The following is a 17,460-nucleotide window of genomic DNA, read 5'->3' on the forward strand; positions in this document are numbered from 1 at the left end:
CAGAGGCAGTTCTCCCCTCCCCTCCCCTCTCACCATGGCCAGTGCGGTCAGTGTCACACAGAGGCAGTTGTCCCCTCTCCTCGACTCACCATGGCCAGTGCGGTCGGTGTGACACAGAGGCAGTTCTCCCCTCCCCTCTCACCATGGCCAGTGCGGTCAGTGTCACACAGAGGCAGTTCTTCCCTCCCCTCCCCTCTCACCATGGCCAGTGCGGTCAGTGTCACACAGAGGCAGTTCTCTCCCCTCCCCCTCCCCTCCCACCATGGCCAGTGCGGTCAGTGTCACACAGAGGCAGTTCTCCCCTCCCCTCTCCTCGACTCACCATGGCCAGTGCGGTCAGTGTCACACAGAGGCAGTTCCCCCTCCCCTCTCATCGACTCACCATGGCCAGTGCGGTCAGTGTCACACAGAGGCAGTTCTCCCCTCCTCTCCTCGACTCACCATGGCCAGTGCGATCAGTGTCACACAGAGGCAGTTCTCCCCTCCCCTCTCACCATGGCCAGTGCGGTCAGTGTCACACAGAGGCAGTTCTCCCCTCCCCTCCCCTCTCACCATGGCCAGTGCGGTCAGTGTCACACAGAGGCAGTTCTCCCATCCCCTCTCACCATGGCCAGTGCGGTCAGTGTCACGCAGAGGCAGTTCTCCACGGTGGGCCGGCCGGCCTCCTCGGACACCGTCGAGTTCGCGTGTCCGATGAAGGTGCGAGTGTAGTGCAGCAGAGTGCGGTACGCCTCAGGGTCGGCCGTACCGGCGTACCGCAGACCCAGCGCCAGGCACGCGCCCGACGTCACGTGACAGTACACCTGGCTGTGGACAGTGGGCAGAGACAGGTCACGTGACAGTATATCTGGCTGTGGACGGTGGGCGGAGACGGGTCACGTGGCAATACACCTGATAGGGAACAGCGGGCGAAGGCAGGTCACGTGGCAATACACCTGGCAGGGGACAGCGGGCGAGGGCAGGTCACGTGACAGTACACCTAGCTGGGGGTAGCGGGCGGAGACAGAGCAGGTGACAGTACGCTTTTATACATATTTCGGTCCAGGATTGGCACTCAGTTGCCGGCAAAAACTGGCAAAAACTAAAAATCCTCATTACGCTATGCCTAGTCAATAGTCACGCATTTGAACGGGAAATATTTTTTTTTTTTTAAGGAGGGTTCAGTATATGCTCTATGCTATGGTATATGCTCTTAAACAGAAGTGTGATATTGATCATTCCAGAGTGCTTCATTTCTTAGCCCTCGCACTTATGGGGGGGGGGAGTCGGATGAAGCCCCCTCGTTTTTTTTGCGATAATTCGCGTAAAAGGCGGCCGATCGCGACGAAACGTCCAGTGCCCTTAAATTAATCGAATTTACAGACTGAAAATTTCATGACCCTGACCCAAATGTCCTTTGACCTGTAACCTATTTCCCGAGATCATGCAAAAGGCCGGAATCGCGATTCGGCGTATGTCGAGCGCACATTATCCGTGAGTTTCCAGACTTCTTGTTACGGAGCGAGCGAAGCCCGTAGAACAGCAGGAATTTCTGTACATATATGGAGCGGCCGGCCGTGGTCACGCTTTTGCGAGGCTGCTTATATCTCCGCAACCACTTGACCGATTTACATGCGGTAATTTTTGTACGGTAGCTTAATTCCTTCTACCAAGTATTGGACTATTTTCGATATATGTGGTTAAAGGCCGCCCCACACTGGACCTCGCATGCGGGTTGCGAGTTTTTGGGTTTTCGGGTTTATTCAATATCAAATAATACAATCTTAGCTGAATGGCCCACACTACCATCTAACAAGCGAGTCAGCATGCTTTTAGCTTCCGAGCGACCTTGCATCGCAATCCAAAAGTTGATTTTGAGTCAACTTTCGATTTTCCTCGCTGCGAGGTCTGCGAGTTGTGCGAGATTTGCGAGTTTTTCGTTGGAGTCGAATTTTGGTTCATTGCGCTGGTATTGCGACTATATGTAATTTTCTGAAGGTGTACCGGCTTCACTGCATTCATGAAGTTACCACAAGGGAACGGTCTAATCCAGGGGTCGGCAAATGGTGGGGCATGCCCCCTTTGGGGGTAATGACGCCCTTCGGCGGGGGGTAATGAGGGCCGCTGAGAAAACCTCATCTTTTTTAGAATTAATGGCTCCCTTGATGGGACAAACATCGCAACTGTTGTGCCCCAGGATTCAAAGATTAGTCGAGGTCAAACGCACAAAGCATGAACTGATTATCTGGCGCATGTCAGTTTTCATGTAGCTGCTCACCATTCCGTACAGTCGTTGAAAGTAACTGTCATGTACTAACCGGCGCTCTTCTATTGGCGTTTTCACAGTCTCTAACGCAAGGGAGAGGAGTCGTCCATTGCACCCTGACCTGGGCATCTCGGTCTCTGAGCTGGAGCTTTGCAGAAAAATTGAGCGTGTTGCCCGTGAAGATGAGCAGCCGCTGCTACCTAAATTAAAGGTCGTTGTTCATTGGGTGACCTTCCATAGGTCAATAACAACTGCCGAGTAAATCGGGTCCTGCTGTAACTTCTTGAAGTGAGATTTTTGGCCTGCCATGATCTCAAGAAAGATCTCACAAATCAACGGTTATTCGGGTTAAGGTCATGCCATTTTCAGGACAGATAAAAATGATCGGCTCGAGGGTACAGTTTTTTTTTTTTGTAATCCGACCCTTTTAACGTGATCTATTCCCGAAAAATACCCGCTACCCCTATACGTATGGGGGTTAACCCGCGCCCCGCTGGGGCTCCTGGATTTCCACGCCCTGCTGGAGGTGGAGGTTGAACACCCCCTACTAACTTGGCTCCTGGGTCACTAGCGAAACGCCGTAGTCGGCGATCGAAAGAGCGTAAGAAATGATGAAGAAAAAAATATGGTCACTTTTTTAGGTCAAAATCAAAGGTCAGGTCACCAGAGGTCATCGAACGTAAAATTTCGCTAATTTCCAGGTCAACCTTTGACAGTTTTCGACAAACTGGCCTATAGCTCAGGAAAGGATAGAGCTACAGCGCTGCGGAAAAACGCATTCGATAGCTCTCTTTAACGTTTTTTCTGATGCCTGCCCTCAGATTCAACCGAAGATTAACGGTTTAGCCTGCAGGAGACAAAAAGTGCCAAAATGTACGTTGCTTGCTGATAGTTTTTCTTAAATAACTTGTCACTCAAAACTTGCGCAAGAGTTCACTTTTATCAGCATCGTGATCCTCCCGTCGAGAAGCATCGAAGGTTTTGTTGCACATCAGTCGATCCGTATCGTCGAGCTGAACACATCTAAGGCATTTTCATCGCTCTGGCATGCCTTATACCATTCATGACCTGAAATGACCTCAGGGACATACAGCGGGGTTACGGGTGCAATTTTCCGGTTCAGCGGTCATGTTTACTTGTAAATAAGAGTGTCACAGTGTAAGAAATGACACTGGTCCAAAAGAGGCGCCTTTCAATTTTCTACCATTTACTTTGCGTCCTCTCCCATTGATAATGGGAGAGGGCGTGTAATTGACCTTAACTTTGGTCACCGACATCAAATCTCCGAGATACAAATTTTGTACATGCTGTTGCCTTTATCAATTCCTGAAAGTTTGAAAGAGATCTGTCACTCAATGCAGCTAAAGCAGGCGTTACAGTCTTTACTGAGGTGAGGTCACTTGACGTGATCTGGTGACCTGACCTTGAGTGACTCTGGTCTGAAATATTCACAACATGTGCAGAAACGATGTATGATCAATTGTTCCAAAATGGTGGCGCTCTGTGCCAACGTTTTTGAGATATTTGCGAGAAGCCGCAGGGGAGGGGGGCCTGCGGTTTCTCGCAGATATGGTACCCAAAGAGTCACGGAAAAGTATGGAATTTCAGCAACCTTGGTTGTATCACCAATGGGGTCTGGTAGGTGGGGGTAATGGCCCTGCCTGGCGCCAAAAAAGGGGGCACGACCCCGGAGGACCTGCCGACCACTGGTCTAATCACTCTATGAATTAGTACATGCCTACATTAATACATGCCTGTATTACATGCCTGTATTAATACATGCCTGTATTATGCCTACAAACTCAAAACCCGCAAATTCGCAACCCGCATGCGAGGTCCAGTGTGGGGCGGCCTTAACCCCACATGCACGTGCTCCGTGCAAAACGAAGAGGTGTCAGTTTTGGGAAATTCCGCACGTGCAAGGCTGACCCTCTCCCTCGCTCCGTTCGTCGCCCCAAAGGCGCTGCCTGGTGATTAGAAACGTTTCAACGTCATGTGAACTGGTGTTTGTCCCACGCATTATTGCGGCATCAGGGCCAGTTGAAGGCCAGGTTACATACTCCCTTGGGAAGTGTAACACCCGGCGTGTGAACTTTAACACCGCACATCCTGCCAACACGACTTCAGCAAAACCCCTCAACGTTCCCCGGTAGCATGGCGGACAGATTCAGAGCCGGATACTTCAAAGATTAGCCGCCCAACGTGGGGCTCGAACCCACGACCCTGGGATTAAGAGTCCCATGCTCTACCGACTGAGCTAGCCGGGCATCCCGCTCAGCGTGCCAGCAGTTTCTATAGGACAAAGTGACTGCACAGTATCCCCACACATTCCCTCCCTACAGCTTAGCTGAAGTGTTTGCATGCGCCAAGGAATAACTAAGGTAGCTGGCCCCTGTCTCCTTGGTAGTTTCACTTCTGTACCTACCTAATGTTTCAGCAGTTGTTGCCCCTTCCCTCGACACCTGGTAGTCAGATGGTTCCCATCCCTCCACGCCTGCAGGACCGTCTGGCTGTCCCTGTTCCCAATGCCTGATAGTCTCTCCCATTCCGTACCTGATGGTCCGGTAAGTCCACCTTTCGTACCTGGTGAGCGGGTAATTCCTCTGTCGGGTCCCCCATACCATGGTCTGGTAGTCCATGTCGGGCTGTCGCCCCCCCCCCCCCCCCATACCTGATGGTCTGGTAGTCCATGCCGGGTTGCCGGCTGCGCTCCTTACCTGATGGTCTGGTAGTCCATGCCGGGCTGACGCCCCCCCCCCCCATACCTGATGGTCTGGTAGTCCATGCCGGGCTGGTGGCTGCGCTCAGTGTCGGGCCGCACCAGCGGCGGCAGGTGGCCGTCCACCCAGTCGGTGGAGGGCTCCACCTGGTCCCAGAGCACCAGCGCGCGGCTGAGGGTGCGCAGCTGCAGCAGGTCCGGACGAACCATGTCCAGCAGGTAGAGCGTCTCCGGCGCCGCCAGCCACTCGGCCACCGCCCTGGCAGAGGACACGGCGGTCACAGGTCAGACATATTGACGGACAGACAGACAAGTATAATGACGGCGGACAGGGCGGTCACGGGTCAGACTGACAGACAGAGAGGACATGGCGGTCACAGGTCAGATGGACTAACCAGACAGACAAAGGGCAGGACGGTCACAGTTCAGACTGAGACTCCGCAGCAGCCACACAGGTCAGAGAGACATAATGACGGCGGACAGGGCGATATCAGACTCACAGCACAGGTCAGACAGACTGACGGACAGACAAATGGCAGGACGGTCACAGTTCAGACTGAGACTCTACAGCAGTCACACAGGTCAGAGAGACATAATGACGGCGGACAGGGCGGTCGCAGGTCAGGACAGCCTATAACCACACAGGCCGGAGACTGACGGAGCAGTCACACACGAACGCAAGGAGACAGTGAGTGTATTAGTGAATAGAGTTGAAGTTTGTCGTCATGCTGACGCCACATCTTGATCTTATTAGGGCACAAGACCCTTTCGAACACCAGTTCAGACTTGCTACGATAGAGCCAAGATCCTCTTTGCCTATTATTGCAAAGCATATTCTTAATACCTTCTTGTACCGTAAACAATGCCAGCCCTCTCACAAATTCCTCCACTATGACTCCAGCCACCTAACCAGCATCTCACCCCAGACCCGTCCCTCGTCCTCCCTGCCGACGCACCTGTTGCCGGAGCCCATGTACATGAGTCCCAGCGCGAGTGTGGCGCCCGCCGCTGTCACGTCCGTGTTCACCGTCTCGCCCTCCCTGATGTGGTAGCTGGGCGTCTTGTACTTCTCCTTCTGAGGACCTGTGAGGGAGCGGTGGGTGGTAACAGAGTGAGGGCCTGGCGAGCGAGCATAGGGGGCACGACGGACCGGTAGTCAGTCAGTGCACGGAAGTGACGCGGGTGTTTCGGCAATGCAGTCTGGTGTTCAATGTTTGAGAGAGCGAGAGAAATCATTGAATAGGATGTCAAATAAGAATGACAATCACAGGAAGTCGAGGTCTCGATTTTTTTTTTTTTGTAATATTTGTTGGCAAACAGTGTCAACAGCTTAACATGGCTAGCACAGTCATCTCTACTGTACTCCGAACTCCAGTCAATCTAACATTTCAACAGGCGGTATAACTCTACCGCCATATACGGCATTCATCCGCCCTCACCCTGCCCCTGCAGCATCCCGTCAGCACCCACCGGTGAGCGGCGGTTTGTTGCCTCCGAATATCAGCTGGTGCAGACTGGCCGTGATACCCAGCTGGTCGGTGCCACTGCACAGGGTGACCAGACCCAGGCCGAGGCCCGCCGACAGCGCGTACGCCTCGCGGTCGCAGCTGTTCTCCATCTCGGGACCCGGCGGACGGGACATCTCGCGCAGCAGCACCTCGGCCATGTGCCGGTTACTGGAGCCCTGGTACACCAGGCCCACACCGAGTACCGCAGCTACCTGATGGGGAGAGGGAAGGGGGAGGGTTACTGGTCAACCCTGGTACACCAGGCCCACGCCCAGCACCGCAGCTACCTGACCGAAAGGAGGGGGAGGGGAGGTGGTTACTGGAGCTCTGGTACACCAGGCCCACACCGAGCACCGCAGCTACCTGACCGAAAGAAGGGGATTACTTTTGTCGCGTAGCTTTAAGAAAGGCACGCAGGGCTGCATAACTTTAAAACAAACTAAAAACAAATGTCGCACACCTCATCCTCGTATTTTCAGGCTCAACTCTATACCTACAAAAGCTGTACAAAAACCATCAGGACCAATTACGTGTCTACCACGCTCGAGGTAATTCCCACATTCTATACCTGCACAGAGTGCGCGATGTCCAGTTCGCGACTGGTGGGCGGCAGCATCGACTCGACGTGAATGCTGAGCAGCTTGGTCGTGTTAATGTCCATCGTACCTGAGAGAACAGTGCGGAGTGAGACTTGGCCTCGACTGTCATATATTATAATCGGATGAGGTATAGCAACAGGTAGCACAACCTCGAAGAACATGGCACGCAGGCAGAAATAATAACTGATTATCCTTGATCATGTAATGCTATGCCGTAACCAATCGTGTGCTTCCAATTCTCAAGAAACAACAAAGTGGCTACAACATGTCGTCCTGCCCAGCCATAATTCACCCATTCGACAGCATTCCCTCGCCAGCAGCCCTCCTAAATAACCCAGCTAACCCACCCCATCTCAGTGGCGCCCGTCACTCACCTCGTTTGCAGGCGGCCAGGCCGAGCAGGATACCCACCGACGTCATCTCGTTGCCCTTGATCAGGTAGTCGTGCACGTTCAGCCGCGCCAGGTGAGACAGGTGGCCGTTCAGCCCGAGTGCCATCAGAAAGCCGGCGTGCTCCACCGGGTTCTCGGCACTCGTCTGAGGAAGAACGGGCGGGGAATGGCGCTATAGATACGATTTGGGCGACTTTAGCGCACGGTGGACATGCTAAAAACGGTGTTGAGACACTGACGGGTCAGAGCATGGAGAGAATAAAGCACCCGAGGTACAGCGCTGAATTATAGCGAAGAAGCAAAAAATAATTGAATGATATGCAAATGAAATTCAAGTACACATTTTCCAAGTTCTACTTTATATTCTGAATCATCCGCAGTTTCCCGTTCTCGTCACACTCATTTAATTAACACTTGTGCACACGCGATTTTGTTATGCATGCTGTTATGCATGCTGTTATGCATTTTGTTATGCATCCCGACATGCTGATTGTTAATAACAACCACGAAAGAGTTGGTGAGGATCCTTCATGCCCTCCCCCCAACGCGACCACAGACATGGGTATGTGGTCGAAAATGTCACCATCTGAATGATGAGGAGCAGGCAGATATCTCTGTGTATGACTGCCCACGTGGAGTCATGGACAGACGCCTAGTAGGGACTCGCGTCCGTGTGCTCCGGCGTGGCGGATCTTGCTGAACTGCCGAAGGTGCTTGTAGCTGGACAAGCGGCTGCCCTGGATCAGTGCTGGCTGGTGGGATGACTGATGGTGGGGCTAAGGAGGCAGCCCGAGGCGCACGGGCAGTCGCCTTTGCTGTTGATGCTGGAATCGGCCTATGGATGGTGGCGGGCTGCAATGGCGCCGGGGCCGGCGGCGACGCAGCACTGAAGACCGGCGGGACGGGGGCTCCGGACGGTCCATTGGGGCGCAGGAGCGGGCGATCTCGTTGGTAGACCGTGGTGTGGTTCATTGGTTGATGATTGGCAGGGTTCAGAGACTGTATCTTCCTGAGGAAGCGGCGGTTTCGCAGGGTGAGCCGGCCACTGCCATGCATCTTGACGCTGTATTGACGGTTACCCAGTGTTTCTACGACCATACCGGTGCGGTCCCAGCGAGTCGGCTGAGATCCTTGCTGGTTCTGTACTTGTACTATGTCCCCAACGCCAAGTGGCTCAAGGCAGCGTTTGTCGATGTTCTTTCCGTGCAGCTGAGCGTACCCACGTTCCCGGAGCTCCCTCAATTTCCCCCATTCGGGACGAACAAAGTGCGGCGTCGGGAGTCCATCACGTAGCTGCCGTCCGAAGAGGATCTGTGCTGGTGACTCGCGCGTACCGTCGCGCCCAGGTGTGTTACGGAACTGAAGAAGCGCTCGTGTCACTTGATCCGTGTTGAGCTGGCCGCACCTGCTCGTGTTGTCTTGTAGAAGCCGTTTCGCTGCTTTGACAGCGACTTCGGCAGCGCCATTGCTCTGGGGGTAATGCGCAGAGGAGAGCCTGTGCTTGATGCCCCACTGTTGGAGGAATTGTTTGAATTCCTCGCTGTTAAATGGCGGTCCACCGTCAGACTCAATGGTGGCGGGTACGCCCCAGTGCGCAAAATACTTGCGTAGCTCGGAGACCAGGGTCGAGATCTTGCCATCTGACATTTGACTGATGTTCAACCATCCTGAATAGCGGTCCACGTACACCAGGTAGAAGTAGCCTGCCAGCTGGAAGTAGTCTGTGCAGACTATCTCGAAGGGAAAATCGGGGCACGGCGGTTCCAGCGCTGGTTCGCTTGGCTGTGACGGGGCCATCCTTTGGCATGTTTTACACTGTGCTCGCTTCTGTGTTATTGCTGCATCCATCCCAGGCCAGAAAAATCGGTTCCGAGCGCTGTTTTTCATGCCCACTTCGCCCTGATGAGCTGAGTGAAGACATTCCAGTAATTCCACTCGAAGTGACTGTGGAATGTACATTTTCTGGCCGTGGAATGGGACGCCTTCGAGCTCATGCAGGTCGTGTCTCATCGGCCAGAAGACTTTGAGGTGGTCCGGGACGTCGGAACGCGTCTCGGGGAAGCCGCGGCAGATCATTGCCGCTAGGTCGATGCTGGTGGCGTCTACCATGCACTCCTCCTTCACCAGCTCCCAAGTGATCGCTCGAAATCCGTCCGAGCCGGCCGAGGAGGCTGCCAGCTCAGCAACGGCCACCATGGCTTCATGGATGCTTCGTGCGTGTTCAGTATCTGTGTGGGCCGGCTCAGCTCTCATGACTGCAAAGCCGCTCAGCGAGTCGTTCAGCTGTGTGGGCGTGGCTGCACTGCTGGAGGCTGGATATCTGGAAGCAGCATCTGGACCCACATGCTCTTTCCCCGGGACGTGCTTGATTGTGAAGCGGTACATGAGCGTTTTCTCCTTCAAGCTGAACAGCCGTGGGTTTTTTATGTTCTCCAGCGACTGGTCTGAGAATAGTTTTACCAGTGGCTTATGATCAACTGCTACGGTGAGATTCGGACATCCCAGTACAAACATGCGACACTGCTGAAGTCCGTAGACGAGAGCGAGAGCCTCTCCCTCCACTGGGGCATACCGAGACTCGGCATCTGTGGTGAAGCGACTCCCGGCGAATACGAGTTTCCAGTGATCTGGCCCACAGTATGGTGCCTTTTCCATGCCACACTGGCAGTGTTTTTGCTGGAGGATGAAGCCGAGTCCATGTCTGCTCCAGTCTGTTGAGAGGCAGGTTGGCCGATCAATCTCAAATGCTCGCACACCTTCAGCCACGCGCTTGGCAATGGTATCTTTGGATTGCTGGAACAGTCGGTCAAGAGTCTCGTCCCAGTAAAACTTGCTGTTGCCTTTAGTTTTGAGCAGTTCTCTGAAGGGTGACATGACCTCAGACTGGGCAAACGCGTAGGAGACTTGGTTAACCAGCCCGAACCAGCTTCTGACTCCTGTGAGGTTGGATGGCGTCGGAAAGTTACGGATGGCGTCGAGAAGCCGTCCCGTTGGTTTGTACCCGTCAGCAGTGACTGTGAAACCAGCGAAGTCAACGGTGTCCGCCCCGAAAGAGAATTTAGAAGGGTTGAACACGACGCCGTGTTCCCCACAGAGCGTGATGTAGTGCACGGTGTGCCAAAAGGCCTCATCCAGTGATCCGTCCCAGAGCAAAGAGTCGTCGACACACCTTCTAAGACGCTCCGTCCCTGCAGTGATGTCATCCATGCGGCGTGTATAGCCGTCACCGGAGGCGTGAAATCCCTGAGGTGCGCGCTTGTAGCGATACCTTCCCCACTCAGTTATGAAGGTTGTCGCTTCTCTCGCGTTCTCGGCCAGTGATAGGCTATGGTAGCCATTCCATGCGTCCAGGGTAGTCTTCTTTGTCCCGGGTGGCACGCTAGCGACGAGATTGAAGGGACTGGGCGTATGGTGAGTCTCTCGGAGGGTGGCCTCGTTCACCCGCTGGAGGTCTACTGTCCGACGAGGAGAGCCATCCTTTTTCGCTGCGACCACCATCCTCGAACACCAGCGTGTCGGGGTTCCCTGTGGCACCGGCTCAATTATGCCAAGACGTACGTCTTGGTCCAGACCGGCCTTTACCTGTCTTTTCCAGTGGTGGGGGACTGGAATGGGCGTATGAACAGCCGTCGGTGTTGCATCGGCCTTGAACTGGATATCTAGTGGTGTGCCCGTCATCTCCTGGAGTGGCTGGTGCTCGCAGGTATTGAATGCGCTGCTGGCAAAATGGTCTCTGATCCAGTGCTCTAACTTCTCCCTGTTTTCCTCGACGGCTGGAAGCGGCATCTTCTCCGGGATCGCGGGCACTGGTGACCTCTTCAGACACCCACAGGGCGCTGTGTGGGTCTGTGCTTCGTTGACCTCATCTGGGTCTGTGCGCTGGGACGTAACCTTAGATCCGTCCGGTCCGTTTTCGGGCAAAGGGAAGTGTTCCGGCACGACTCCCAGGTCTCTGAGGGCCCTTTCAGATAAATAGAGGCCGTGCGTGTTGCGCGAGATGTACACTACTTGTCTAGTGACTCGTCCTTTGGCCTCAATCCTCAGCTGCAGAAGTGAGCCTATCACCTCCAATCGTGTGCCCGTTACGCCAATGATGCGGTGTGAGGTTTTCAGGAGAAGGTGTTCCGGACAGCGCAGGAGTTTCAAAATCTCCATCCCCCCAGAGCAGGTCATGGCTCCAGTGTCAGCGCACGCTGTGGCGCGCACGCCGTGGTCGACTTTACTGCGCTCGATCCCTGTGAGACGCTTCCCGAATCTGGAATGGACTTCCTGCATGATGGTGAGCGTGACTGGAAGTTCTGGATGGCGTTTTGGCTGGCAAGTCGTGAACTGACCATCTTTCCACTCCATGTGAGACACTGATTGTGCACTGCTTTGGGAGACTGTAGATCTGGCAGTAGTGCTAGACGGCAGGGCGCTGGCTGACTGAGCCGGTCCGGAGACGTTAGCGTGCGCTGATATCTCATCCATACCGTCTCCGAACGCGTCCAGGGACGACTCAGCGCTTGCACTCACTGGCTGGGCAGCCCGACATGCACGAGCGAAGTGATTTCGCTTCTGACAATTTGTGCAAGTCTTACCACGTGCTGGGCAGGATGAGTGCTGGTACTTGTTGCCGGACGTCCTGTGCCGCCCTCCGCACCAGCGACACGGACTGAGCTCCTCCTGGCTGTCAGCATTGGGCGGCTTGTCAGGTTTGTGTCGCTGCTGTTGATATGCAGAGCGATGAGCCGCCGCAATATCTGGTGCTGCCTGTCTGCTGGTCGGCAACACGCCCGTCTGAAGCTGCTTCTCGCTATCGTCGGCAGCCTGCATCGTGAGAAGGGCCTGGAATTTCTGTGCGAATGTCGGATACCGATCGGCTGCCGATAGAATTTGGCTTTGATGCTCTGGGTTGTAAAGACCGACAACCATCTGCGTCTGTAGCACGTCCTCCTCGTAACTGATCGGGCCGGGCTCGGTGCTTTCTGCGTGAGGTCTATGCGCAGTTACTGAGAAGTCGCAGAGAGCGGCTTTGGAACGTAGCCGCGCTACGAAATGCGTGATATCCTCACCTTGGGCCTGTCGAAGTGCGTGGAACTGGCTCCGATGAACCGCAGTATGCAGGCCACGAACTGCCACCGCCTTTATCTGAGAGAGAAGATCGGCCTCATTCGACTGACTTAGAGTTGTTCCTCGCAAGTGGAACAACTGTCTTTCCAACTCCGGGCTGCATGCCGATAGGAGCTCGTGTCTGATGGCTTCCTCTCTAACAAGTCCAGCGACTGTCTTGTATCTTTCCCATTGAAAGAGAAACAATCTCCAGTCTTCGTCACTGGCATCCAAGGCTACCGTCGGGCGGCATGCCCGTGGTGTTGCTGTCGAGTTTTCTCTCGTCAGGAGAGCACGAAACTGCAGTTCGGTGAGAGTAATTAGAACAGGATTCTGTGTGTTTTGTGGTGGGTTCATTTCATTTTCTTCCACCGACCGCGCCATGAATGATATGCAAATGAAATTCAAGTACACATTTTCCAAGTTCTACTTTATATTCTGAATCATCCGCAGTTTCCCGTTCTCGTCACACTCATTTAATTAACACTTGTGCACACGCGATTTTGTTATGCATGTTCTCCCGACATGCTGATTGTTAATAACAACCACGAAAGAGTTGGTGAGGATCCTTCAATAATGTGTCATTGCGGTGAATAATGTAATAATAAAAAACAGGGAGGAGAAATCAGATAATTATAGCAGACACGGACGTGTAGATACTAGGATAGCCGACAGCCAGTCGGTCTGACTGTCTCCCTGCTCCACCGTTTAAAGCCCCACTATCCTCCCACCTTGGGCCGGTTGTAGAGTATCCAGGCGGCGTCGATCTGTTCGGCGTCGGGCGCCACGCGCAGGCCGGCCGCCACGCCGTTGTGGAAGTGTGGCCACGTGTTCATGTTGGCCGGCAGGTCCATCTCGCTGAGGTCGACGGTGGCGCCTCGCGGCGGCGCGCGGCCCGTCAGACAGAGCGGCGGCACGGCTAGCGGCTGGGTGACCACCGGCGCCGCCGAGTGCAGCCCCACCATGCCGCGGCCCACGGGCAGCGCCATGGTGCGCTGGCACAGCGCGTACAGCAGCCGCTTCTGCTCGTCCATACGCTCGTGGTCGGAGAGCTCGGGCCGCGGCGGCGCGGCCACGGTGACGGGCCGGCTGGACTGGAGCATCTGGTGCGCCTCCTCGAGCCGGTGGTCGGCCGGCCACAGCAGCTGCACCAGCTCAGAGTCCACGCACTCCGAGCCTGAGGGGCGGGCGGGATCGGACATCAAAAACGCTGATAGACGCGGGTAGCTTTACGCAAACGTCAATGAAAAAGTGACCCTCAGGGGCCATTGCACGCAGGCGGTTTGCATAAAAAAATGATGTTAGAACTATTAAACTAGAGCTATATTTCCATTCATTAATGGCAAAATAATCACCATGAAATAGAGGTGTCAATTTCAGAAAACGTATGTCCAAAGTCCGTCCAATGTCCAATGCTTACGTCGATTGTCCGTCCAAAAATGTCCAAGCCAGCCATTTGTCCAAAGATGTCCGACACCTACGCAATAGTTTACACTCAACACTGTTATTTAATTTGCTTTTCATGTACCATTACAAGCTCAGAAGTGTTAATCTGTAATCATATCGAAAGCTGAGCTTTCTCATAGCCAATCAATGTTAAAGACGACTACTTTTTTAAAATGTTGAGGTGTAGCAAGCGATTGTCCAAAGTTGTCCAAGGCCTGCTGCCATTGTCCAACCGAATTCCGAATCGGACATTGGACAAAATCGGAATTCCGAAGATTCAAGTTCCGATTGACACCACTACCATGAAAGTATTACGCAGCATGGAATGATGCTTATGGAGAGTATCATCCCCCTCATCCCTAACCTCCCCAAATTCCCCCGCCCCGACGCTCACCGTCCTCGGCGCCGTCTCCCTGCGTCGGCTGGCTGTCGGCCGGCTGCTGCGCGGACGGTAGTGGCGCCGGCGGCGGCGGGCCCGGTGGCGGCGGCGCGGCGCCCGTCAGCTCCTCTCGGCCCACCAGGCGACACAGAGAGTCAGAGCAGTCTGCTGGCGGGGCGGCGCGCACCGCCAGCACGGCACAGACCAGCGGCAGCCGGACACCGGCCGGCAGCTGCTGCAGACGGGACCAGACGTAACCTGCGGGGCAGAGACAGAGAATCAACATAGCGCACGGACACAGTATCAGCATGACACATACAGCTACAAAATCATCTGCACTCCGCTGCGCGAACTGAAATAAAGCTGACATTTTACTAACTTTTGCAGACAATTGACATGCAACAAATTAGTATGCTACACAACTAAGCGAGGGTACCCTGCGGTCAGACTACGCAGTCCATTCGCCATTAGCGCTCTCTTTACCATGCGCTGCTGCCGTGTCGTACCGAGTTTGTCCATTAGCCGGACGGCCAGCTGCTGGCGCTGCTCCTGCTCAGACAGCTGCTGCTGCTGCCCGCGCTGCTGGTGCTGGGCGTCGCGCGTCTGCTGGTCGGCCAGCAGCTCGGTCACGGCGCCCAGCAGCGCGCCCGGCTCGGCGCTGGGACCGGGCGGCGGCGGCACCGGCCGCAGCAGAGCCGCCAGCTCCGTCCCCTGGCCGCGCAGCAGGGCGTACACCTGTCCGAGGGCACAGACGGGGCGCTGCAGATCGGCGGGGTGGAGAGGCGCGGTCCACTTACGCGGAGTTTCTTTAGTGTCGTATTTGAAGAGCTTCATGACATCAAAATTAGGCTTAACTATATCACGTTAAATTAGCAGAAACGAAAACTTGTTTAGCGATTAAGTCTCATTCGAGGGAATGTCGGCGTTTTAACTTCTGAGTTTCTGAGCGCACAATCCGCGCTGTCCATTCGTAAGCTCTCAGCAAGTATGTCGAACTCTCACCATGACCATGTGTGCCGAGAGTTCGTTAACGCCGGCCAAATGGGGGAAGCCTGCGGCGTCCGGCGGCGGCCGGTCCTCCAGACTTTGCAGCAGGTCCGGCGGCTGGCGGCTGATGTAGTTCGGGTACTGCACTGAGGTCATGTCCTGTGTGTGTGGAGGGGGAGGGGGGGGGGCACGGGTCAGATCAGGTCCGTCGGCTGGTGACTGATGTAGCTGGGATACTGCACTGAGGTCATGTCCTGAGGGAGTGACACGGGTCCGGTCCGGTCAGATCAGGTCAGATCAGGTCCGGCGGCTGATATAGACCGGGTTCTGCACTGATGCCATGTCCTGGGGAAAAGAGAGACGGACCAGTTCAAGTCCGGCGGCTGACGTATGCTAGGTGCTGGACTGAGGTCATGAGCTGGGGAGATAGGCGGATTAGGGTGAAGTTGCTTAGGTGGCAGGTCGGACGGTCCTGGCGGTAGGGAACTGTCATACACGTAGAAGTTATAGGATGGTGGATGTTACGACAGTAAGCAAACCCTATCTTACCGGACTGGCCCACCATACTGATCGCACGCACTGACCTGCGGACTGATGCCGCTGGTGTGCGGCTCGCCCGGCCGCCGGCACTGTCCGGGGACTGACCTGAGGACTGATCAGTTAGCAGACGACTGACCTGCTGACTGATCAGTTAGCAGACGACTGACCTGCTGACTGATTCCGCTGCTGTGCGGCTCGCCCGGCTGCCGGCACTGCCCGGGGAAGTCCCTCCAATAGTGGTCGACATATCCGTCCCAGCCGAGGTCCAGGGCCAACTGCTGGAGCACGGCAGCCATGGCAGGCAGCAGGTCCACACTCAGGGAGTCCAGCTTACAGTCCTGTCAAGAGCGGGGAGGGGATCAGGTATAACAGCCAGCAGCAGGTCCAAACTCAGAGAGTCCAGCGTACAGTCCTGTCCACGAAGGAGGGGGGAGGGGGGTCAGACACTGTCCCCACAACATGCACTGGGATAGTCCAGCTTAGAGACCTGTCCAGGAGAAATAACAGGGATGGCGAGCGGTCCAGAATATAACAGCAGTAAAAGCAGCGAGCACTTGGTTTCGCTATTTAGCCAGCATAAAAACTGAAAAGCATACCGAAAGGTAGCATTAGCTCTCCAGTCTCCATTAGATTGCGGTCGCGACGATCCAGCTCCCCTCGCCTCTCCCTCATCAGCTCTCTATCTCCCCGGTGACCTACCTCATAGACCAGGTGGAGGACAAAGAGCAGCGTGGCGATGTGCGGGAACAGCGGCGCGGACGGCTCCACGCGGTACTCGGAGGGCGTCCCGGCGGCCGGCGCCGCCCCGCGCTCCGACACGAACTCGGCGTGGTGCGTGGACGCCAACAGAAACTCCCAGTCCTGGCGGGGTGGTAAGGAGTACAGGCTGGTTAACTCGGTGCTAGCTGCCTTATCCAACATGGTGTGTAGACGTCACACCACCAGAAATTCCCAGTCCTGACGGGGTGGGTAGAAGAAACCAACTTTTTATGTAGGTACACAGCTCCAAAGATAGTTTTTTCAGCAAGATGACTCGTGAGGTGGCTAGGGAAACATTATGAAGATGACCACAGAAAATTTTCGACGGTCGCATAGGTAAAGCATGACATTCTGTTGTGGCTAGGCGATTGCTGCCCAGCAAACCCACCAGCCTCTAGATCAATCGGTTCTCCACTCCCCAACTCCTCTCTCTCACGGTACCTCGGACGCTGCTCCCTGTTCTGACTATGCCGTCTCCCGTCCCGCGGTACCTCCCAACCCTGCCCCTACCACCGCTCACCTCGTCCGTGCCGTCCTCTGATCGGGAGCGTTTGCCGCGCTGGTGGCTGACGCTCGGCCCGGTCACGTCGAGCAGCGGCCCGATCGGCAGCCGCTCCACCTGGTACCCCAGCATGCCTGGCGGGGACAGGAGGTTATGAGGGACGGTACCAGCGGCCCGATCGGCAGCCGCTCCACCTGGTATCCCAGCATACCTGGCCAACACACAGCGGCAGAGGTGAGAGACGGTGCGTGCAGTGAGATAGTGAGCGGCGGTGAGCGGTACAAAAATAAGCG

The 17,460-nt window shown here is 55.1% G+C and overlaps 1 protein-coding gene and 1 non-coding gene across 2 annotated transcripts in view; both read right to left on the reverse strand.

Annotated features, from left to right (window-relative positions):
• The window catches only part of LOC122371341 (anaphase-promoting complex subunit 1-like), a 53,565-nt gene that overhangs the window by 8,615 nt on the left and 27,490 nt on the right, over window positions 1-17,460 (reverse strand). Inside the window, exons 14-26 of the mRNA XM_043347587.1 lie at window positions 17,186-17,301; window positions 16,606-16,767; window positions 16,074-16,244; window positions 15,382-15,525; window positions 14,886-15,114; window positions 14,395-14,637; window positions 13,286-13,731; window positions 7,446-7,608; window positions 7,041-7,138; window positions 6,435-6,684; window positions 5,921-6,047; window positions 5,011-5,223; window positions 606-807 (exon numbers count right to left, since the gene is read on the reverse strand). Of these exons, the coding sequence (XP_043203522.1) occupies window positions 606-807; window positions 5,011-5,223; window positions 5,921-6,047; window positions 6,435-6,684; window positions 7,041-7,138; window positions 7,446-7,608; window positions 13,286-13,731; window positions 14,395-14,637; window positions 14,886-15,114; window positions 15,382-15,525; window positions 16,074-16,244; window positions 16,606-16,767; window positions 17,186-17,301 (2,564 nt within the window). The remainder of the gene's footprint in view (window positions 1-605; window positions 808-5,010; window positions 5,224-5,920; window positions 6,048-6,434; window positions 6,685-7,040; window positions 7,139-7,445; window positions 7,609-13,285; window positions 13,732-14,394; window positions 14,638-14,885; window positions 15,115-15,381; window positions 15,526-16,073; window positions 16,245-16,605; window positions 16,768-17,185; window positions 17,302-17,460) is intronic.
• On the reverse strand, window positions 4,440-4,512 carry Trnak-cuu. Its single transcript has one exon. It is a non-coding gene; the product is annotated as a tRNA-Lys (tRNA).

The sequence above is a fragment of the Amphibalanus amphitrite genome, unplaced genomic scaffold (assembly GCF_019059575.1).
Source record: "Amphibalanus amphitrite isolate SeventyFive unplaced genomic scaffold, NRLGWU_Aamphi_draft 001233F_arrow, whole genome shotgun sequence".
NCBI lineage: Eukaryota > Metazoa > Arthropoda > Thecostraca > Balanomorpha > Balanidae > Amphibalanus > Amphibalanus amphitrite.